General features: G+C 37.0%; 1 protein-coding gene across 3 annotated transcripts in view; it reads right to left on the bottom strand.

The window, feature by feature from the left end:
* LOC106074838 (receptor-type tyrosine-protein phosphatase eta-like) overlaps positions 1 to 23,604 on the bottom strand; it is a 49,425-nt gene extending 25,821 nt beyond the window's left edge. For 2 of the 3 annotated variants that reach the window (XM_013235711.2, XM_013235712.2), the window contains exons 1-12: positions 23,242 to 23,604; positions 15,704 to 20,672; positions 14,472 to 14,762; positions 12,378 to 12,510; positions 11,632 to 11,792; positions 9,792 to 9,982; positions 9,147 to 9,315; positions 7,812 to 7,958; positions 6,540 to 6,671; positions 5,387 to 5,556; positions 4,514 to 4,697; positions 2,880 to 3,047 (exon numbers count right to left, since the gene is read on the bottom strand). In XM_013235711.2, coding sequence (XP_013091165.2) covers positions 2,880 to 3,047; positions 4,514 to 4,697; positions 5,387 to 5,556; positions 6,540 to 6,671; positions 7,812 to 7,958; positions 9,147 to 9,315; positions 9,792 to 9,982; positions 11,632 to 11,792; positions 12,378 to 12,510; positions 14,472 to 14,762; positions 15,704 to 20,672; positions 23,242 to 23,307 — 6,781 coding nt within the window. In that variant the 5' untranslated portion in view covers positions 23,308 to 23,604. The remainder of the gene's footprint in view (positions 1 to 2,879; positions 3,048 to 4,513; positions 4,698 to 5,386; positions 5,557 to 6,539; positions 6,672 to 7,811; positions 7,959 to 9,146; positions 9,316 to 9,791; positions 9,983 to 11,631; positions 11,793 to 12,377; positions 12,511 to 14,471; positions 14,763 to 15,703; positions 20,673 to 23,241) is intronic. The other variant, XM_013235713.2, reaches the window with a different exon arrangement.
* Between the last annotated feature and the right edge of the window lie 1,079 nt (positions 23,605 to 24,683).

Below are 24,683 nucleotides of genomic sequence, written 5' to 3'. Positions count from 1 at the left end.
GATCTTCCAGCGTAATTCGTTTCATATTGTCATAAAAAGGCAATTAGGCAACCGCTTGTTTGACAATGAAAGAATATCTCCCAATTTTAAATTATTATTGCTGTACAGTCTACATTTCTTTATGTTAAAAATTAGTCACATGTAGACAAAATTAAGCTTTTAAATAAGTATTGGAATTAAATACAACAATTTTTCATTTGAATAGCAAGATAGATATGTAAAGGATTAACTAAGGTACATATTATATACATACATATATTAGTGTATGAAAGAATTTATTTTTTCACTTTCGTAGACCACTTGAAAGTCTTCTAGACCACTGGGGGTCTATATAGACCACTTTGGGAATCACTGGTTTAAACGAATCAGTGGTATATCCTGATATCTTTGATTTTTTTCAATAGCTCTATTCGTATCCAATCTACTTTATACCCGCTAGTTAGTTGTCCATTTGTTTGTAAGTTGCAAGTAATAAATGCTTCCTCTATTTGAGCATTATTTTGTACTACAAAGGGGAAGAAAGAAAATTGGATTCTAAAGTGCTGAAAAAAAAGGATAGGTAAAGGTAAAGGTAAAAAAAAGTACATAGGAAAAAAAACATAGATTGTCAGCACTTTCTTTCCTTACACCAAAAAGCTACCTATCTATAGATCTAGTATTTTCCGCCATGTATGTAAATCGAATTTTTCTGTTCATTAACAAATTTAATTAATAATGCGTATACATGTCAACCACATTGTAAGCGAAAAAGTTTTTTCTTTTTAAGACCTAAGAGCTGAATATTTTTAATGGGGAGGCAAGATCCCAGTAATCATTAATGTTGAGAAAATGTCTTTTATTGATTTAATAATAATTAGGCCTATAGTTCGTTAGCAATTCTGGGCGGAGAATGTGTAAAGGCAACCTTATTGGGGTTTTTTTATGAGCGAAAGGGGGATGGCGTTTCAGAGGTCCCCTAAGAAACGCCTTAAATACCAACTTAGGCCACAACTTGCTCTGATTTTAAGAAACGCCGAAAAATCCCCATTTTACACCACCCCTCCCCAATTGGTAAAAAAAACTCAATACAATACCCCCCCCCTCCCCAGAGTAACATAACAAGAAAATTCGAATTTTAGAAAAGACTTATTTATTGTCATTTTCCCAAATTACATTTTTCATTATGGTATCGATAGAAACGATGGGGAAAATATCGACTTCTTTCGGCGCTTTGATCTAATTATCGAAATGTTCAAGTCGATCATCGAAAATTTCCTTCGTGTCTATCCATTTCCCATTTCATCCATTTCTTCGTCGTTTGTAATCAGTCGCCTAGCTTGGTATTTATACCAACGCCATGCAAGTTTTCTTAGTGTGGTTTCATCAAAGTATCTGATGCACAATACGTGTTGCGTTCTTGACAGATTCGTGATTGAATCTTCCCTTTCAAATTTGGACAAAATTGATCGTAACTTACAGGTTTTGACATCTTTACTGAATAGTTGAAGCTTTGAAAGAGATTCGGAAACTTCATTTTTGCCTCATCACTTTGAAATATTGGTCCACTTCGTCATAACTCTTCACCTTCACCTTTACCTATCCCATGGTCTGTTTGACCGTTGGGACACCACACAAGATTAGTCGACCGTCTTTCTCCATTCCTCTCTGCCTTTTGCCTTGGCTAGAACCTCTTTCAACGGCAGGCCAGTCCATGCTATTATGTTGTCTTCCTATCGCTTTCTCTGTCAGCTTCTTCTTCTTCTTCCTGGTACTGTTCCCTGAAGGAAAGTCTTTGCGAGCCCCGAAGACCTTCTAACATGGCCATAGAGTTTTAGTTTCCGTGTTTTTACACTAGTTATCAGGTCATCGTGGGGTCCAATCGCTTTAGTAGGCCTGTCTCCAATCTCTCGGTTTTAGATGCGGTCTTTAAATCAAATAACTTACAACTTGCGGGTATATTACTTACAACATAAACATTATTGAAGTTCTCATAACGTATTTTAGTCAAACACATAAAACTAGTCATTTTAAACAGATAACAAGTGATGGTTTAACAAATCAAATGAATGTATAGAAGTATACAAACACATTCAATTACAAGATGTCCAATAATTGAAACAGTATAGATCTAGTTCAACTCACTTTAAGACTAGTGCTTACGATGTATAGCCTAATGGTTGCAGGTGGTTCTGTCTGATGTCGTCTCGTTTCTTCCGTCCACCCCTTTCATACCCTCCCTGCATCAATCCTATAAAATATCTCACCAGAGTCCAGACACTAGACAAACATACACCGTAATGTTTTATTATAAGTATCCAACGTTCTTTCAGAAATGAAGATCACTACCTCCTTGTGCATCTTCTGCAGGACAGCGTGAGGGTGGTAAAGGAAAGGGCATAGCACACTACCAGACAGAACTCCTTAGTGACCCAGTCTACACTTATCACGTTTTGATATCTGCAGTGAGGCTGGACATTAAAATACGAACAATTCGCAAAAAATATATTTTGGGTCCTGGGTTCATATTCGATTTTAGGGCGCCCCTGAGTCCGCCCAACTCTAATGGGTACCTGACTTTAGTTGGGGAAAGTAAAGGCGGTTGGTCGTTGTGGCCAAATGTCACATGACACCCTGCTCGTTAAACGTAAAACAAAAGAAACAGATAACTTTAAAATCGTTTGCCCTATATAGATCGCAAGGTCTGAAAGAGGAACTTTAATTATATATATATATATATATATATATATATATATATATATATATATATATATATATATTATATATATTATATATAGGCCTATACAGATACACAGCCCCACACGCAAATGCACCTGTTCACAAAGTGGTCAAAAAGTTTTGCGTTAAGAAATACTTCAAGTCAAAACATAAAAACAATTTACCTGTCGAATTAGTTACCGTGTAAGTGTTGCTACTGCTGGTATAGAAGTTGCTGCCTCTGTACAGACTCAAATGATAAGAGATGTTGCAGTTGGAATGCTGCGGCTGTTCCCAATGAAAAGTTATGGCTCCAGGAGCTTCGCTTCTACATTTCAGCAAAATAGATGGCACTGAAAAATACAAGCATCGACCTATGTTGAGCTTCCACTATCATGGACAGGAGCTTCATATGAACGGAATAGAGGAACATAGAGAACTGAAAGTAAAGGGGGCGCGGTGCCTGAGTAGTTAAGAGCTTGGCTTCCGAGCCTGGGGTCCTGGATTCGAATCTCGGTGGAGACTTGGATTTTGAATTTCGGGATTTTTTTGGGTGCCCCTGATTACACCCAGCTCTAATGGGTACCTGACTTTAGTTGGGGAAAGTGAAGGTGGTTGGTCGTTAAGCTGGCCACGTGACACCCTGTTAACAGTAAGAGTAAGAAACAGATGACCTTGTCATCATCTCCAGTATAGATCGCAAGATCTCAAAGAATAAGACAGACTAAGACAGTTTTATTGATCCTTATGGAAATGTGTAGTGATTACAAGGACTCTTTTCTGATATAAAGACAAACAGAAACATATTCATAAATAGAACTGACACGGGGTGGGGGGGGGTCTATACTGAAACCATGGGCGTAGCCAGGGGGGGGGGGGTTCTTGGGGTTCAACCCCCCCCCCCCCCGAAAAAAAATCCTGGCTACGCCCATGACTGAAACTATACAACAATTTATCTAGTGATGTTTCTTTGCAATATATCTTCAAGCATAAGACAATTTTTATTTTTATAACTTTTGCTATTTATCAAATTAACAATTTGTTGTCCTGTAGATCATATAAATCGTAGAGAATATTTCACACACACACAATGGAAATACCATAGGTTACAATCTTTTAAAAATAAAAATAACATTTTGACGTGACATTTTTATTATTTTTTTTTTTTGCTCCCTTTTTTTACCAGGTAGCTTTTTTGTTAAACCTAGAGGAAACTAAAGAAGTGTAAAATTAAGAGATGCAATTAAATACAATAGTGTCATGTAAAAGTGTCAACATAATAGCTTAGTAGTTTTTAAATTAGTGGCAGTTGGTAGCAGGAGAATGAGGATTACAGCTCCCGCCGCCTCAGCGTGGTGCCTCCGTGGAAACGTCTAGTAGTGGAACTAGATAGGCTAAGTACCGGGTAGCGAACTAGACCTAAGCCAGATACCATGTGTGAGCTTTTTTTTTTTTTTTTTTTTTATCTCACTCGGGGTGGGGGTGGAACAAATGCCAGCACCCCAATCTAACAAGTCCGCCACGCCGTTCCACAAAGGGGGCCGTCATCAGTGTCCCCATAGTTAGCGTTGCCGTCGGCCACTTATAGCGAGTGGACCCAAGACCGGGAGCGGTGCCGCTGTTTATGTGGCACGGTCTCTGCCCAGTCTATGGCCGCTACTACTGGGAGCCCTCAGAAAGGACAGGGGTGAAGAGACCCATGTCCAGGCCTGTTCGTTGGATAAAAGCCTTTCTAACCATCAACGAGATAACGGCGCCGTCGGCGCTGATTCCCTACTGGACTTCATTGAAGGTAACAGTAGAAAAGAATGGTTCTTACCTTGTGGTGGTGTGGTGACTGTTGTGTTTGACGTCATCCCAACCCCTGCTCCATTAATAGCAGCGATACTGACAAGATACTGCTTACATGATACTAATTGGTGTATTGTGTATTTCGCCGTTCTGTCGGCAAGACTGATAGCAGAAACTCTAGTCTTATTGTTGCATTTCAGTGCATCATCTAGCTTCATTAGGAACAAAAAAAAATGAATACGACTTTTGATTATCGCAAACAAAATTAGAACAGTTATCAGAAAATCTCGTTTCTAATACGAAGTAATTATTGCTTACAAATGGCGGTTTCTAAACAAGTTATCTTAACATCAACATGAAAGACCCATGTTTTGATTGAACTATCACTTTGCCTTTAATGTCAGTTTTTTATGTCAGCTTATTATGTTGTAGAATAATGTAGAATCGCGGTCTGGCTGTTTAATCTAGATCTATATTGCGTACAACAAAATCACAATTTGTATTAGGTGGTGAAGTTTTAACCGAGAGATCAGATAAGACACGAGCTTGATTTATCTCTAATAAACGAACTCTTTTTGAACAAGGTTACAAAAACAATTTGTGTGGGAACACAAACTCAATATCGGCCCCCGAAGTGGTCCACCGAGGCCGATAAAAATGCAGGTTTAATATTTTCAGAAAGAATATCAGAATGAAATTCTATCAAATGCAAATGACAGGTCTATTCCTCTTTCGAAGGACGCTAAAAATCACAAATAATTAGGTGTCAGATTTTATTTAACAAGAATTTAATTAAACATTATATAACGCATTAACTACTTTTCTTCTATAAAAGTCTATCTATTTATTTAACATTTAAGATTGTTGGGATATTTTTTGTTACATCTTAAAATTGCTTTACCTGGATTGGCATGTCAGGGGACAGCAATACTTGTTCCAAGCACACTGCACCTGCCCACAGGTAGATGACGTAGCCCTGCAGACGTCCATTCACATGTTCTGGAGACGTCCACGCCAAGTGAATACTTCTAGGATCACTACTGACATTCAACCAAGTCACCTTGTCGGACTCTGAATAATGTTACAGTGGAGAAAGATGTAAGCCTACTATATTTACAATTAGAGGGCTATTAATAGACCAAAGCGATTTTTATATGCCGTGCGTTTTATATGATGAGAATATTGTTGAAATTCTCTTGTCATTAATTATTTTTTAAGTTAGGATTGGGTGACATGAACTAGATTATTTTATATAGTAATATATAATAGATTTTTATAGATTTTAGTAACAGCAGATTTTTTTTGGGTGTGGGGAGCGGGGGAGAGGAGGAAAAATAAGTTTTTAATAAAAAAAAAATTGCACTTTTTAAAATGATATTTGTACAAAGTTCAGGGGCGTAGCTAGGAATTTCCCATCGTTTTGGGGCCCGGGGGGCCTGACCTGATTGGGGGCTTCTGCACTTTGAGTAATATTTAATTTTTAATGTAAAAAACACTCATTTGGGAGTCCCCCTCAAGTGGGTGCCCCGGGGGATTTCAAATTCTCCCCCCTTCTCCCCCCACCCTAGCTGCGTCACTGGTACAAAGCTTATATTAACTCAGCCCATCTGTCTAGTACAAATCTTACATTATTTCTCTCACATTCCAATTCGCGGTTCAAGTTTAAACTTTGCACAATTACTCATTAACCCTAACAGAAAATTAACTTATTAGTTAATTAAACAGTGGTATTTAATTGATTCTGTATGATATAGGAAAAGGGATATAAATCTTACAGAATTGAGATATATGGCTGATATGTCCAGTTCGTTTCTTATATAAGTTTTTTAAAGTATTTTTTTTTTAATTTTGCTTGCTATAATGTTAACAGTTAAAAGAGTGCGTAATACAGGGTTTCTCATTCAGTGGGGCACAAACGTGCATTACTTAGTATAGATGAGGGGCCCTCACAGGTTAAGTTTGAGAATCATTGAGTTACGACATATTAGTCCTATTAAAGTATTATATGAACACTTACATACTATAAAGCTGTTCAGGTTCAGCAGAGCACTTACTAGATTCCAGTGTACATACATGGTGTAGTGTCACATTGGTTGATGTGCCTTGTGTCGTGTTGGACCTAACTTGTACTGTGTAACATGTGCCCGGTTTTAGGTTAGGAATCTTTACACTGCTGCTGTTATAACCTTAAGAGAATAGTATATTTTGTCAAAATCAGACAGATGTATCAATATTTATGTTAGCAACTGTAAAGGATTGCTTTACGTGTTTCGGATGTTCCTTCAGAGTTGAAGATAATTTACTTCCTAGTCTAAACCTCCCGCAGGACGAAGGGGGATGGCAGCGGACAGGAATAATCCCGAGATCATCGAGAACGCCAAACGATAGTCCACCGCGCATACCGCATGACCAGGCAGCTATCCTCGAGCAGGCAGCCATTTTCCACAAGGCAGCCATCCTGTTCTTCATTTAACATACGTATTGGAGCTTGTCTACTTTCTGCGTAAGTCTTTTTCGCAGGGTTCGTCAATTAGAGGCTACCGACTAAACTCTGCGCATAGCGTAGAAAGAAACAGCCATTTTGAATCCTGACAACCCTTTCAACATATGTTGACTAGAACACACTTTATAAGATATAGTAGCTACAGTAGTGTATGGGTACCAGAAAGCTCATGCATGCGGCTATGCCATGGTCATCCTTCTTTGTAGACAACAGTGGAGGGAGCACACAGAAATGGTAGTTCAAGGAAAATCTAGCAGGACAATGTAAAAGAATCGACCGGCCTCTCACTAAATATCCTTCTAAGAGAGACAGCTGCCCGGGAAAAGTGAAGGGATTTTATTACACACAGCGCCCCTACGACGACGAAAGCCGAGACCCAGCTGGTAGATGAGATATGAAGCGATAGTTACATGTACTAGGAGATGGCTACCTGGTCGTCTGATATGGGCTTCTGACTGTCGTCATGGTGGTCCAGAGTTCAAACCCTGTCTGTTTTTATACCCTGCTGTCCAGAAGGATGTCTGGGCTATGAGGTAATAAGCTTCATTTCTGGAAGGAGCGACCAAAATTTACATGACAAAACAATTATTGTGGTAAGGAGATCAGAGCGCATTAAGCTTGTCATATTGGCATGAATATATGCAAAAAAAAATAATAATTAAAAAAAAAAAGAAAATTCCAGTAGATTGCTACATTGATACCAATATTTTTTTACTAATAAATATTTATATTTAGGTCATTGCGTGCACTATAAGTGATAACATTAGGGTTGTTAGAAATAAGTTTATATAAATGCTAAAGGAAAAGTACGCCAATAACGAACCTGTCACATGATAACCTATCACTGAAGTAGAGTTTGTCAAAACTATGACGTAATCAGTTGGCCCTGGATATCTTGAAGGTGGTGTCCATCTTATGATCACAGATGAGGCTGTTGTTCCTGCCGTGACGTCTCGAGGAGACAATGGCCCTGAAGTGACGTCAACACAAAAACAATACTTATTATACTGTATGATGTGTAACTGCAAGAAAGTGTTTATTGTGTGCACTCCCCCCCCCCCCGATTAAACACATACAACCTCAACGTAAGCTCATCAGTTGGTTTTTTTTTGGCTGATGGTTAACTAGGTTCATGTGGCCAGCACAGCGACTAGCAACTGACATAAGCTACATCTGGAATTACATGCTTAGTCTACAGCCGAACATTCCGGGCTCACATAGGTCTCACCAGCCACACGAGGAGGCATAAAAACCGCCGTGCAAAGCCCTCAGCCCCCCCCCCCCCCCTGCATGACGAAAGTGGTCACCATCGGACTTCAATGGACGAACTCTATGTTCCAAAGTTGCATCTTATTACTTCTTATTTTATTTTGTATTGCAATGTACGTAAATACGGTTAACTAGTATGTTAGATTAGATTCAAGATAAAATAATTTGATAGGTCCAAACAAATGGAGATTCACTAAGAGTACCAATTGTCCACCTCAGTATTAATACTATAACAATAACAATACATTTATACATGTAAACACAAACAACATTCACATGCTTAACATCCGCACACACACACACACACACATGACCAACCCTTTATGAATGAGACTTCTATGTTAAAGACACTTTGGCTGCCTTCAGTTATAAAAAGACTGTGGCTCGTTTTGTTAAGCTTTTCCTTTCTTATCATATCTTGCAGAGTATGGATGGAGACTTAGAGAGTCCAAAAGCAAACACTGACAATAAAGTATTTTAGTTTAAAAACATAACACTTTTGTAATCTATAACCTATAAAAACAGATGACTAGATCTGCTAGGTATTTGTTTGATAAATATATCAAAGTCTGTATCTATTTAAAAAAATATAGGCCTAGTATAACTATTCAATAAAATATTCTTGTTTTTTTTTTATTTGGGAAATAATGCTTTGTTTTTGTTTCCTGATACGTTTTAGTACTGACAGTTGACAGGTTTAATTAATATGCACAATCTTTTAAAGATTAAATATCGTTTCTTATGAAGGAACGTCTGTAATTTATAAGATAAGATTTTTTTATGAAAATCTCTTAAAATGTTAACAACAATGGACATTTTGACCTAATCACTTTTTTTTTGGTTAAATAAATATCTCAATTTGGCAACTCTCCGACTCAGGGCAACTCACTTTCAGAGGCTGTAGTTAAATGTATGGTTGCTGCTGGACTGCTGTTGAAATTGTTGTGTACCACCAGACTGATGACGTAATCAGTGGCTAAAGTCAAGTTCATCAGTGTTATTCCTTCATTTTTTCCACGTGATTCCCTCTCGACCGAGCACAGTGGGTAATGAAGTTTCTATTGGGAACATAAAGTTTAATTTTGAAATGATTATAATCAAACATTTACATGTATTTCTTACAAAATTATAAACTTTACTGCGTACACAAAAAAAAAACAACCCATAAATTTACTGTCTACTTAACTTTTAAGTGCAGAAACTATAAATTAATGTCTTGCATCGTTAGGCAAAAATTTTACGAACAAAGAAATTAAGTTACAAATACATATATACATGTATTCACATATAATAATTTTTAACCTAGATTTTAGTTTTTGGTTTAAGGACTAATGTTGGGCAATGTTGTCAAAATGTTGTCAGAATGTTGGCTAAAATTTTTGATTTAGTTGTGGCAATGATATGAAGTGAAAGCAAATAGTATTATTCTTTAAAAAAAAAACAACTGCAAAGTTTAAATTTTATGTTTAATTAAAAAAAAAAATTCAATGTTTACATCTACAATGCCAAAAAAACTGAAAAAGAAATGAATTACCATTTGGTCAGACTGCCGGGTAGTTTCTCTAACGGCATTAGTCAAAGTGGCATAGCATTGCCAATGAGATGACCTCAGAATGACGTCATATGAAGTGATATAGCCATTGGTTACTTTCGGAGCTGACCACGTTACTAGGGCCGAAGTGCTAGTAATATTTGTCACTGTGAGATCTTCCACTTTACCTGGTACTAACAAGAGAAACATAAAACACTTGTTGTGTCATGTTATTTGCAATGCACAAGTGTAAGATAAATGTCCACAAGGATAATACAGATTATTGAAACATCGAGTTTTAGAATATGCTTCATTATTATTATTATTATTATTACTATTTTGGAAATAATAAATTTTCATTCTCTGGCACTGCCAGTGTCGAATTTTGTTAAAGGGAAACAAAATTCCATGTAGTCCCCTCAACAGTGTCCAGTGAGAAATTTTCTGATGATGTGGCTTGTCAACAGGATGGCTGCCTGGTCGTGCGGTTTGCGCGCTGGACTGTCGTTTGGATTTATCGATGGTCCCGGGTTCAAACCCTGCAAGCTCCCATCCCCCGTCGTCCTGCGGGAGGTTTGGACTAGGAAGTAAACTATCTTCAACTCTGAAGGAACATCCGAAACATGAAAAACACTTTACAAAAGCAGCAGTAAAGCCTTTTTGCAGGTAATAAGGATCCTCTTTGGAATGTTTAGGGCTTCGAGTGTGTCCGCGAGGTTGCTATAACAACAGGGTGTATTGATTGGTTATTATTATTATTTAAATATCCGTAATTCAACATTATTAAAAACAAACTGAAAATCCAGGACAAGATTTCCACATTTTTAGAAATGTTGTGAGATTGGAGTGCAGTTTGTACAAGCAAATGACTATCACTATTTTTTCAACAATATCAATACTTCAAAACTAACAATATCAACATTTTTAAACTTGACCATAATATTATATAAACTATTTATTACTTTACAACATCAGCATATCAACAGCTTACAGATGATTATTTACATTTTAAAAGCTAACAATGTCAACATTTTAACAGCAAACTGTTACCAATTAATAACATGAAAATTTTGACATTTGAACTCTTTCCACCATACATACCGCCTCTCTTCCACCCATATAGAGGGCTTGAGTTTGACCCCCGACTCCAGAAGAGTTGTGTTTACTGAGCGCCCAAAGAAAGCACGGAAAAAACCTTCTACCACATATAATACCCCCCTTCCCCCAACTGGTCCCCAAAGAGATTGGACCATAGCGCTCTGAGCATGTTAAAAATATGAAAAGAAAAAAAAAGTTAATACTGTCAACGCTTAAACAGTTAGCAATATCAACATTGAAGATTTGAAAATTGAATTAATATTTGAACCGTTAAATCTATCCGCTGCATCTACTAGTCATAATTATTAATTCCGTTCTGTCGTTTAGTTAATGAAGCGCCCAATACTACTAGAGTGGCAATATAAATATAGCTATATATGTGTTTTCTTAGCCGGCCTTACGAATTGCGGGGCCCAATTTAGTGTATGATAGTGTACAATAACAACAATTACTATTAATTAGATTATTATATTATGATAATAACAGCATTTAATACACATCATGCATTGGAAGCAGCTCGAACACAATAGGCGCAAGTTGGTTAATTTGCGCCAATCGTACGATACACTGAATATGTTAACCCTTTTAAGTCCTAAATCTTTAAAAGCCTGTGACAAGAGCCGTGACTGATAGTGATATGCTTAATGTGCATTGCGGGGCCCCTGCCAGGCGCACTTTGGAGAAAACGGTCAGCTCTGTCTACTGCTGGCCCAGCGTGTATTTAAAAATGTTTTTGTCCACTTACCACCACCGGTGAGCGATACAAAGAAAGTCCTCCAGCTGCTGGACTTGGTCACCAAGTGACCATCACTGACATTCACACACACACTCACTATGTAGTTGTAACCAGGCTTAGGGCGGTCAATGTTCAGATGTGTGCAGTTAAAGTTTGTCCACTGAGTGTGTCTAGGAGGTCACACAAAATGACACATGTATAAAATAAGATAAAGTTAAATTAAATAAGAATAAAACAAGACTGTATTTCAGAATCCACGGCTTGGGAAGTGACAGTGATACAAAGAAAGGATGAATTAAGACTTAATGAGGATGTTAGTGTCTCTCAAAGGCTAACAGAATAGGAAACGATCTTGTGCTGATAATTTGAAAAATAGCCAGAATCCTTGGAAAGGGGACCAAAGCAATCATCTCCACGTGGAACCCAGCTAAAAAGTATATGATAACTGGATCATAATACAATACTGCATAGATGAAATCATTTTAAAGCTGTTAAATTGTTGACTGTTCACTATTACCTTTAACAATGACTTCTTTTAAGAACATGGGCAACAGATATGTGCCTCTTGCACTGCTCAATGTAGGAAGTAAAATGCCAAAACTAGTATTCCTTTTAGTCTATCCTATCTAGTAAAAACCTACGGCTTATCTTATCATCGAGCTAGGGAAAGGGTTTTATTGATCAAAAGTAATTAAGAATTCATTAAATCAGGCTCGTTTAGACTTGTGTTATTCTCAAACTATCATGTGTCTTACCCAACAGACTGGTTGAACCAGTCTAATTCCACCACTGAAGCGGCGCATCCGTCAAAATGTCCACCAGGAGGTCGGAATGTTAAAATGCCGTCTTGCCCGGTGTCACCATACATCTCACCAACTTCCGGTGGATCTGAAATGTTGATATCAGATAGTTTTATTAACAGACGTTATTGTACTTTCAACTTGTTTGGTTGTCTTAAACAAATAAGATTTAAATAAATCAGAGGCATACACATGTACGAATTGTGGCAAAGTCTGCCGTTCTAGAATTGGCTTGATTAGCCACACCAGATTCTGCCCCGTCTCAAGATTAAGCCAAAACCAGTGACTCAATTGGGAGCATCCATTGCCTTTCGAGACAAAAGGAGCCATATATACGTGTGTGTATTTGCCTGTGTATATGTGTGTGTATTTACCTGTGTTTATGTGTGTGCATTTGCCTGTGTATATGTGTGTGTATTTGCCTGTGTATACGTGTGTGTATTTGCCTGTGTATATGTGTGTGTATTTACCTGTGTTTATGTGTGTGTATTTGCCTGTGTATATATGTGTGTGTGTTTGCCTGTGTATATATGTGTGTGTATTTGTCTGTGTAAATGTGTGTGTATTTGCCTGTGTATACGTGTGTATTTGCCTGTGTATATGTGTGTATTTGCCTGTGTATATGTGTGTATTTGCCTGTGTATATGTGTGTATTTGTCTGTGTATATGTGTGTGTATTTGCCTGTGTATATGTCTGTGTGTGTGTGGGGGGGGTCCGACAATGGGAAAAATTTCCTCCCATCAGGATGTCACTGTCACGTAATGGACGCGTCAAGGTCTCATGGTCTGAAGAAATAAGATATTTATAGCAAATTTAATTTGAGAAGATACTCCTAATTACGCCACAAAGTTGTGTTGTTTGCATAAATATATTGTTTACAAATAATTAGCTTTGAGCAAAAGCGATACCTTGCTCTCATAATAGACATTGAAATTTCCAGCTATTTTTGAGGAGTTGGGTTTATACACACGGGTAGACAACAAGCGGGGTCGTTGAGTTATTCAAAATAAGTTTATTATGTCTACTTCTGTGAATTTACAAGTGAAATTAAATTAAATTGTGTATTTATAGTGAGTGTTCAATATTTTCTTGATTCCAGGATGGGGAATAAAAGCGTTTTATTTCACAAAGTTTATTTCAGTTCTGCTTCTTCACTTTAAAAAAGCATCGTATATCACTCGTATATAACACAGCTACCATCTCTAGAAGAAACAATGCCAAGGAAGATGCCTTTCCAAAACACTCTCGATTCTCAAAGATAACCTTCACCCATTAAACCACTGTTACATAAGATCTGAACGAAGTGGTTGTCTCCTTTCCTTTGTCGGTCAGAGTGTTACAACATTATCTGTCATCATCGAGAAGTACATAGAAGTCTAATTCAAAAAGCGCTGGTTGTGAGTGTGTATGTGTTTCGTGTGTGAATGTTGTTCGTATTTGCATCTAAAATGTTATTCTTACAGTTGTTACGCTGAGGTTGTCAATCGTTGTCCAAACTGAATTTCTATTTGATTGGATCAATAAAAATTATCTTATCTTATCTTAAATAAGAATTATCAGGAAATACTGTGGAGTTTCTGTCCTCTAGCTCAGAATATTCCATATTTAATGTTAAACTCTTCGTTTCATTGTTAGCCTATATTCGTTTTTTTCCCCCAGGATTACAAGATATTACTTTAAACTTCGATCAGGCTCAAGTCACTTTAGTTTATAAACATAAATATGTTTGTTCTCTTGATAGTCGATAACAGAATACGTGGAAAAGTGGCGGCAAGGACAGAAGGTTTCTGTGGATTAGAAGAAAGTGCAAGAGTAATGCAGCTCGATATAGACCAGTGTTTCCCAAACTGTGTTCCGCTGAACCCTAGTTCCGCGAAGCTTGAATAGGTGTTCCACAAACTTCTGGAAATGATTAACTAGTTGTCCACCATGTGATTTAACCTTCCTAAAACAAAAAAAAAATGTTCCGCTAAACACCCAGAATGTGTGAAGTGTTCCGTTATGGAAAAAGTTTGGGAAAAGCTGATATAGGTTATTGTTAAATGTACCTGTCATGGCCGACAACAAGGGAAAGTCCACTTGTAACGTCCTAGAGTTGTCCTGGTGTGACTTCATTACAATCTGCACTTTGATTGTGTAGACTGTGCCAGGTACCAGACTGGTCAGATGGTAAGTGGACATACGTGTCCATACTGAAGTAGAGAAGCTTGGCGATGACCAGGCTATTTCAGTGTCTAAAACATTACGATGGTCTGGGGACATAATTGTCGGCAGCTGTAGCAGTATGCTGTCGTTGGTGACTTTGAGAATACGGACCTGTGTGAAGTCCTCAGTTGAATCTGTGAAAATAACGTTATACAAAAACGCTAAAGTTTCATTTAAAGTGACGATTACACTGACAATTGCACTGAAAGCTTCTTGATTATAATACAACTTATTTCAAAAAAGCATTTTTATCTTAAAACAAACTCATGCTAATTTTTTATTTTAAAGTTGTTATCCAAATGAGCTTATCACGGAGCCTACCAAAGACAACATAACTTTACGACACAAATCTTATCTTCGGACGTTTACTTGGGGTTGTCGCAGTGCACATTAATCAATCAAAGTTGTTCAAATAGTGCTGTTAATAATAATTTCTCCAGTCTACATGGGCGGGGTGGGGGGGGCGGTGTCTAAGTGGTAGAGCGCTAGGCTTACAAGGGAGAGTGGGGGGGGGGGGTCGTGGTGAAGACTAGGATTTTTTTTTTAATTTCGGGATCTTTGGGCGCCTCTGAGTCCGCCCAGCTCTAATGGGTACCTGACATTAGTTGGGGAACAGTTATGTTAACCCTCGTTAACTGTGGGCTACAGAAACAGATGTCCTTATCATCTGACCTAAAGTTATCAAGGTCTGAAAGGGTAACTTTATTTTATTTACATGGGCTTCTTTTATCAATTACAGACGTTCCTTACAAAAAAGTTTTACATATTTCCTAATTGGATACTTGAACGCTAATAAGTAGGCCTTATAATTTTTTTTCTCCTGGCACATCCATATATTTCGTTCTGTGCTCTAATGAAGAAATAGCATTTATTATATCATATGGAATAACAAATGTGTTTAATCTTTTTTTTTTCTGGTTATTTTATTAGGCTAGGCTAGGCTCCCACTTATATTTAATTTTTGACTGGTAATTAGTTTTTTTTAAATATATAGTTAGAGTTTTTATTTTTTAATCGCGAAAAAGAACAGCTAAATGAATACTTATAGTTATTATCATAAAGATAATATACTCACATTTTTTGCATGTGACATTAAAGACGGGGTAAGCGTACCATGTACATGTACACTTATATTCTAGACACACAGTGTCGTTGACAAACATGGAGCAACGATCTCTTGTTGGAGAACATGGACTACCTATGTGAAGGACTTCCTGAGGTGTTGATAATGATGTTGTGATGATAGATTTTGTTGTATCAGGCTGTGTGATAATTGATTCTGTTGTATCGGGCTGGGGTGTTGGCAATGGAGATGTGATAATAGATTCTGTTGTATCTGGCTGTGTGATAATAGATTCTGTTGTATCTGGCTGTGTGATAATAGATTCTGTGGTATCAGGCTGGGGTGTTGGCAATGGAGATGTGATAATAGATCCTGTTGTATCTGGCCGTGTGATAATAGATTCTGTTGTATCGGGCTGTGTGATAATAGACTCTGTTGTATCATGATGGGTGATAATAGATTCTGTTGAATCGGGCTGAGATGTTGATGTTGAGGTGCTGGTAGACTCTGTTGAATCGGGCAGTGATGTTGGTTGTGGTGTTGTGATGAAGATGGTATTTGTTGTGTATGGCAGAAAGGAGGATTTTTCTGTAGTTTCTAGAAGTGTTTGAAAATATATAGATTTTATTCTCGGCAAGTTGGCCGTGCTAGGTGCAGTTGTTTTTTCAGATATTGTTGTAAATGGTTCATTGGTTATTGCCTGCATATTAGTAAATGGTGTATTTGATGTTTTGAATGACTCTGTGGTCACTGAATCAATTTTTAGTGATACCTGGTTAGTAGATGTTTGTGTAATAGCCTGGCTTTGAGTAGATTTCTCTGTTTTAAATGTTTCGGTTTTTGGAGAAAGTTGTGTTGTGAATGCTTCGGTTTTTGGAGAAAGTTGTGTTGTGAATGCTTCGGTTTTTGGAGAAAGTTGTGTTGTGAATGCTTCGGATTTTGTAGATGAATCTGTTTTTATCTGATCTGTTACAGAAAGCTCAGTTTTTATTGCTGTTGTTTCTGTTGTTATAACTTGGGTTATATTAAGTATTTTAGTTGTGTTTAATTGGGATAGTTTTGTTAATAATGTAAATATTGCTGTAGATGGTTCGGATGGTACTGCTGAGGTTGATGTAATGACTTCTGTTGTTTGGGCTGACGTTGTTGTGGATCTTGTTGTTGTTGGTGCTAAACTTGATATTGATGGTTTGGTTTCTAGTGTTTTTGATGTAATAGATGTTTTTGTTGCTATTTCTGATGTAGTTTTGGATGTTTCGTGAGTTAATGGTGAAGATGTTGTCAATGTCAGTGATTTGTTAAATACGTTTGAAAAAGTCCATGTTGTTTCTGGAGTTGTCGTTGCTGTTGTAGTGCAGTTTGAAAAAGTAGCAGACGACAGTTTTGTTTTTAATGAGGTTGTTGGGACTGTTGCTGCTCTGTTGTGTAAAGAAGTTGGTTTTTTAACTATCTTTGAAACTGTACTAGAAGGCTCAAATTTACTATGAGATGTCGACGCTGTTGCCTCAGAGTTTTCTAAAGTTATAGGCTTGGACTTGCTCGAGGGTGTAGTTGACTGTATTGTACTTGATGCTGCTGCTGTAGTCTTTCTTTCTGGAGAGTTAGGTGAAGTTGGTGTAAGTAAATTTTCGGGAGTGCTGGTTGATGTTTCTGCAACCAAACGTATTGGAGTGCTTGCCATTGGCTTTGTCCATGTCGTCATATTATTTCCTTTCATTTCTAAAAATGATAAAGTTGAAAGCTCTGGAGCCTTCTTTGGGTCTCTGCTTCTAAGACTGTCTGTTGGGATAGCAAATATCTTTCTGGTGTGTATTGGAGTAAATGTTTCTGACACCTTTGGCAATGAGAATGTTGATTTAGCTAAATCTGCAGGAGTGTTGCTTACTTTTAATGTTGCTGATTCCCCTTTAATATTTTTCGGTATGACTTTTATTGATTTGTCGACACTGTTAGTTACCGACGGCAATATCTTTTCATCCACCAACATAGCTCTGGTTACTGGTATGTTTGAAGGTATTTCCGATGTATCTGTAACTTTCAAATTAAATTTCGCAGTACTTTGAAGCAATTGCGTACCTAAATTATCCGGTGACGTTACACTATTTGTAGTGGCGATGCTTTCAACTGATGTATAAAACTTGGATTCTGAAGAAGTTTCTGGTGACGTTATTCCGGAATAGTGCTCCATGTTTGATTTAAAGTTAGGACCTGGTGACATTTTATACTTAAAACTGGATGATACATCTCTCTCGAGGTTTTTATCATCATTGATATTGTTATTATTCCATGTCCCCTCCAATTCATCTTTACGAAATGGTTGTGTCTTTATTTCTTTATTAGAATCATCGGTTGTTGTTGAGGCATCAGTTGCTACTTGGAATTTGTCAGAACTGCTTTGAGAGAGCGGTACGTTTGTGGATTTTTCTTCTGGTACAGCAGAAGTATTTTTATACACTTTTTCCAGGGCTTTAAAATACTCTTTTAATTTTAATTCATAAAAATTTTTATCGTGCCATACTGAGCGAACCGTTGTAATAATTAATTTATCTGACAAAGAAGAATTCATAGCGGTTATAGTTGAAGATATTACAGGAAGTATTGTCGCATTAGTATGAGCTTGTGTTGTAGATTTGCTAGTGGAAATGGACGTTTGGCCAAATGTCCTATTTAAACTTCTAGATCCGTCATCCTCAAGAGCCTTATTTACGGAAGTGTCTCCTGGCCAACTGAAGGGTATGGTAAGGCGCGTGTGTGTAGAGCGACTGTATTGACCTGTACTATTAGTCAGTTTGTATTGACCTGTACTATTAGCCAGTTTGTAGTGACCTGTACTAGATGCCAGTTTGTATTGACCTGTACTAGATGCCAGTTTGTTATTTACTTTAGACGTAGTTGTGTTAAGTGGAGTTGAAAAACTTGGTGGTGCAGAATGCTGGCTAAGCTCACCTGAAGTCTTAGTTGTTGCTGTGGTCGTATCTCCGCCATGTCTGTTGCTGCCGATGGTAGTCTGTGTTTCCTTTCTGTCTGGAAGTCTACTTTTGTCCCTGTTATTTTTCCCGTTGTTGAAGTCTTCTGTTTCAAGCCTTGTAGATGTGTTTATCAGCGGTGTTGTTGTAGAGGTGGTTTTAAGAGTTGCACTTGTGGGTGTTGATCTTTCCCGTGTGGTTACTTCTTCGGATCTGACGGTAGCAGTTGTCAATCTGCTAATTACGTTTGTATCCACTTGGCTTTGTTGGCTTGACGTGAAAGTTTCGCCGGTTCTGGAAAACTTATTTCCCACGTTTTCCAAAGGGTTAAGCGTTGCACTAGACTTGGAATGCGTTCTACCCTCCAAGGACTTCTGGGTTTTTATTTCCCACTTATTTAATTTATTTTCGTTGACTTCAGGAGTTGAGCTACTTGAAGACATTATATCTTTACTATGAGCTGTTATTACTCTATGTGGTTCTGACCGCGACGGTATCTTGTAGGACAATGTGCTTACATCTCTTTCGTTAGAAAAGTTCCTCAATGATTTGGAGACCTGTGTAACGTCAGTACTTCCACTAATCACAACAAGTCCAGAAGAATTCTGTCGCTCTGACTTTGAGACCTGTGTAACGTCAGTACTTCCACTAGTCACAACTCTAAGTCCAGAAGAATTCTGTCGCTCTGACTTGGAGACTTGTGTAACGTCAGTACTTCCACTAGTCACAACTCTAAGTCCAGAAGAAGACTGTCGCTCTGACTTGGAGACCTGTGTAACGTCGGTACTTCCACTAGTCACAACTCTAAGTCCAGAAGAAGACTGTCGCTCTGACTTGGAGTCCTGTGTAACGTCAGTACTTCCACTAGTCACAACTCTAAGTCCAGAAGAATTCTGTCGCTCTGACTTGGAGACTTGTGTAACGTCGGTACTTCCACTAGTCACAACTCTAAGTCCAGAAGAAGACTGTCGCTCTGACTTGGAGTCCTGTGTAACGTCAGTACTTCCACTAGTCACAATTCTATGTCCAGTAGAAGACCTTCGCTCATACCAAGATATTTCGGTATGTTCTATATTTAACGTGGGCTTCAATGTTTTGCTTTTAGTATTCTTAGATGTGGAGTCCTTCGTTTCCGCCCTGAATCCATCCTTTGATTGTGTGGTTTTACCATTGCCTCTGACACTGTCAGAGAATGTGGGAAAAATGTCGCTAGCCTCCGTGACACTTTGTTTAAAGTTATCTTTAGTCACAAATGTATTTTGTGGAGGGGTGCTCTCCATTTTATCTCCCTTGTTGTCTATGGAAGGTAATTGTGTGTTTGAATCATGTGTAGGTTGTGAAAAAGAAAACAATTTATTTGTTGAAGGTGTGTTAGGGGAATCCTCGAAATTGTCTCGTTTGAACAAAATTGTAGTTTTTATATCATCCTGATTGTTTTTATGTTTTTGCTTAGCGGAAGTAAAATATTGAGTAATTGGCGCTGTACTCCTTGATGATGCTAAGCTAGGCGACGCAAAGATACGACTTTCAGGATTAATTTTGCTTGCATTATGTTGTGCTGATGTTATCTTGAAATTGGGTTTATAATCAGGGGAAGCCGTATAACGCAATGATCCTTTGGTCATATTAACATCGTCTGCTTTGAAAGTCGTAGTTGAATTTCCCGTCAATGTTTTTAATGTTGCCTCATTGACTTTTAAAGGCTGTGTCATCAGATTTGGTTTTTGCGTGACTGTATTTTTCTTTATATCAGGCCATGGTGTCGGTTTCACTAATTTCATTGTTGGTATCGGCTGGTAGAATTTAGTTGTTGAAGTCTGCCGCTTTGTTTCTATGTTTCTTGCGGGATACATTTCTCTTTGGAAAGCCTCTCTGGCTGTAGTGGAAGACGTCGATGTGGCCGACCCATGTCTTGAAGGGTGAGGAAAAATTGAGCCGCTGTCTTTGGTCGCTGCTTTAGCAGGAGCGTATGTTTTATAGTATCTGCTGCGGTAATATGTCGCTGCCGAAACGCTCTGAATTCAAAAGAATAAATATTTTAATTAGTCAATACAAATAGTGGAAAAAAAAATGGTCTCATTATGCTAATGTGTAAAAAGAAACAAATAATAGAATACGCAATGCATTTTCAAGAAAGCTGTAGATTTGTGTAAAAATTGTTATGAAAATGTAAGCATAAAAAATAACTTGGATCTGGGGCAATGTTTCCCAGACTGTGTTCCACGGAACACTAGGGTACCGTGAGGCTGGAATTGGTGTTCCACGAACTATTGGAACAATTAACTTGGAGGCCAACACATGAATTATTCGGAAGTAGACAGAAAAGAAAAAATTGATTTTATTAGTTCTTATCGGTAACATAAAAAAATAATACATATATAACATCATTATGAAATTTGAACTAATCTAGATTCTAACTTTACTTTGAAACTAATTTCAACCATTAAAAGATATCTGATCAATTTGTCTTTAAGAGTATCTTAATATTTCAACACTATTTTCTATTCTTATATGTTTATTTCCTATAACCTTGAGAAGCAGGACTTTTAAAAAAATTATATTGCAACAAAGTCAAAGTATAGGCCTATATGTAGGTGGCTTGATACCCCTCAGATATTAAAATTTAACCTATCAAAAATCGTGCCTGATATTAAGAAGTTAAACTTTCAAGAACACACAATTCCATCAAAGTCATTAAACCTTCATTTTTTTCTGATGCTTAGGTCTGTATATTTTATCATAGCTTTCAACTTGAAAATAATTTCAAAAATCTAAATTGAGAATATTGTTTAACTATTTTTGATCTGACCTAAAAATAAGAAAAGTTCCTTTATAGAAAAAGTTTGAGAAACACTGATCTAGAGGATTGAATACAAACAAATCTGTCAAGTCTACATAAATTAGACAGCAGATAATAATGGCCGAGAGGATTTCGGTTCAAGACTGTCACATGGTTGGCCTGGAGCGGATACGACCGAGACCAAGCGTTATAGAAGGCTTGAACACTGACATTCGACGTCTGGGGGACTGCCCACAGGTTGTGACGTCGCAGGTCAATGTTCAGGCCTTCTCTAACGAGTGGCCACGACACGACTAAGTAGTCATCAAGTAGGAAGAAAAGAAAAGATAGACGAAACTAATGGTTTTGATGTGACTAACTGAACTGGCCTCTTTTATCCATTTGTAAGAGAAGTTGTAATCTTCTAAACTGACATAGCGTCTTCTTTTAAAAAAAAAAATAATTTAGAGGGTTCTAAAGTAGATTGAATAAATTTGATAACAACATACAATAGAGGTCAACATCCAATTGCTGATTTTTTTATGGATGTGACATCTGCTTTTGACTATTACAATAACATAAAGTGGTCAGTCTGATCTGGACAATCGCTGTGGTCTTGAAGTCCAGAGTTTGGATTAATAACAATAACATGAAATGGTCAGTCTGATCTGGACAATCGCTGTGGTCTTGAAGTCCAGAGTTTGGATTAATAACAATAACATGAAGTGGTCAGTCTGATCTGGACAATCGCTGTGGTCTTGAAGTCCAGAGTTTGGATTGTCATTCATTTTTTTTAAACAAAGCTTATATGAACTTATTCTGTCTGTCTGTCTGGTACAATTTTGGACACTTTTTTCTCACTCAACCAATCATGGATTAAGTTGAAATTTGCGCTGTTATTTCTTACACCTGACAATTCAAGAGTCAGTAACACAAATTAATCATAAAGTTATTTAATTATTGGTATTTTTTTAGGTCTTGAACAATAGAAAGAAATGATACTTGACAGATGTGGCGGTAAGCTTATATGTTTAATTCGTCCCTTTTATATTTTGTATAGAGAATTAGGTCGTTGATTAAAAGCTTGAAATTAACAATAGATAGCTATGAAACCTTTGATTTTCATAAGCATTTTGCTGACACAATGGTTAGTGTATTAACAAGTGATAGGATCATAGCGCATTTAGAAAGCTAAAAGTTTTAAATTGCGCTAAACAAAAACAATTGGTAAAGATATCTTCATTCGCACAGATTTTCTTTTTGTTACTCTAGATAGGTTACAAATCGTATTACATGACTAATCCAAACAGAATTGATAGGTCAATAATCAGAACTAATACAACCTTTTTAAAAGTATTTTCATTTTTCAATATATTAAATACAGAACGTAACTATACTATGAAGCAGAAAGTAAAGCGTATGGATGGGTGTATGTATGTATGTACGTATAACACTTTCGGATATTTGTGGGTTTTTTTTTTCAATTCAGTCACTAATCTTTACAAAAAACTTAAAAAAAAAAAAAACTAATTTTACTGCTTAAAAAAAGTTTAAATTTTCTTTTGCTCTAACTTTTTTGTGTATATTTGTAACCTGTTTAAGTTATGATTAACCTGATTAGATCGCAATTTACAATAAATTCGTTGGAGTCTTTTCCTTTGCCAGAACATCGTACTATCAGACGGCTGTTTTAAATATTTAAGTCACGTCAGTTTATTAAAACAATCACTACAACAATGGATATATCTCAAGAATATTGATTTAAATATAAAATATACAATACTGGAGAACACGATGCTTATTACCTGACAGAGAGTCACACATGCTATACAAAATAGTACAGCTAGTCCATTTTGGTTTTTACGAAACATGGTGTGGGCTTTGATCCACTGCTATGCTTTTTTTAATTTGACCAATACGCTAAGACTTTAGCCTGTGCACCATCATAGCTGTTTATGTGAATCATCACAGCTGTTAATGTGCTCCATCATAGCTGTTAGTATCTTGAGACTATCCGTGTGTATGTGTTTAATTCAGATGATGAGATAAGTGTGATAAGATAATTGTATGTATTACAAGTTCACACTGAAGTCTGCCAAACAGCCGGAGCTTAATTTACAAAGGACCGATTAGCCTCTTAATGAAACCTTAGACCATTGGTCATCTCTCGAGTCTGCTACTGAAAGGTTCATTCATGAATTATTTTTTTTTAGCTTTCATCTGAACGGAAGTGTGTATGTAGACAAACACTTGGACAAAAGTGGACAGGGCATGTAAAGGCGGCACAACGTATTGCAAAAGAGTCATTCTCTTTAGCTGACTGACTAAGTGTTAAAATAAAGGAGCACATAAGAAGACATATATTCGTTCATAAGCAATCTTTTGGTTTTCACTTTTTAAATAAAGAATTCTGAATTATTAGCAACTCCGGTAGGCACTAGAATTCTGTTGTTGTTTATTCAATTAGGCCTTTTTGGTCAAATATTCAAAACTGAATAAAGCACCTACAAACTAGCTCTTCTATAATCTGGAAGATAATATATCTTGCGTCTCCTTTTACTTGAAGCTGATGTGGTTTAAGACAGGGCCGGATTTAGCCTTGATAAGGCCCTAAGCTATTTGAGATAATGGGCTCCTTGTCATCAAAATAAGGCAATTTAATACTAAACATTTTTTTAAATCTGAGCTTACGCTGCCTATAAGTAAATCCAATAGTTTAATGTCAATCGCAGATTTAATATATTCTTTTTTTTTTAATCCGAAAATCTAAATCTAAATTTTCCTATAATAGTTAACGAACAATCTAAATGTAAAAAAAAAATGTGTTGTCCAGAAAATTTAAATACGGTACATAGAAAAGTTTGTATATATAGAGATTAACATCCAAAACAATGTAACTCTAAAGAAAAATCTATTTAAAAATAATACTATAGGCCTACATATTTTAAAGCAATAAACAAAAAGAATAATTGAGTTACTAAAGATTTAATTTATATGCTAAAAAATAGTCTGGTTCTTTCCCATAAAATCTATATGATTTTTTTTTTCTCTTTAACCTTAAGTTCAAAGCTATGAGGTAACGCCTCTGTTGTGTTGATGCTGAGGACGTAATTAGCTTTCCACAGTCAGATAGGCAGGACCGTAAAGCTGGAAGTCAGGATTGGCTGTGATGGGGTTCGCTGTGTTATCAGTGGAAAAGTCATGAGATTGGCTGTGATGGGGTTCGCTGTGTTATCAGTGGGAAAGT

The sequence above is a fragment of the Biomphalaria glabrata genome, chromosome 6, assembly GCF_947242115.1.
Source record: "Biomphalaria glabrata chromosome 6, xgBioGlab47.1, whole genome shotgun sequence".
In the NCBI taxonomy this organism is placed as follows: domain Eukaryota; kingdom Metazoa; phylum Mollusca; class Gastropoda; family Planorbidae; genus Biomphalaria; species Biomphalaria glabrata.
The sequence above is the reverse complement of the archived record's forward strand: the minus strand, read 5'-3'. Positions and strand labels throughout refer to the sequence as shown.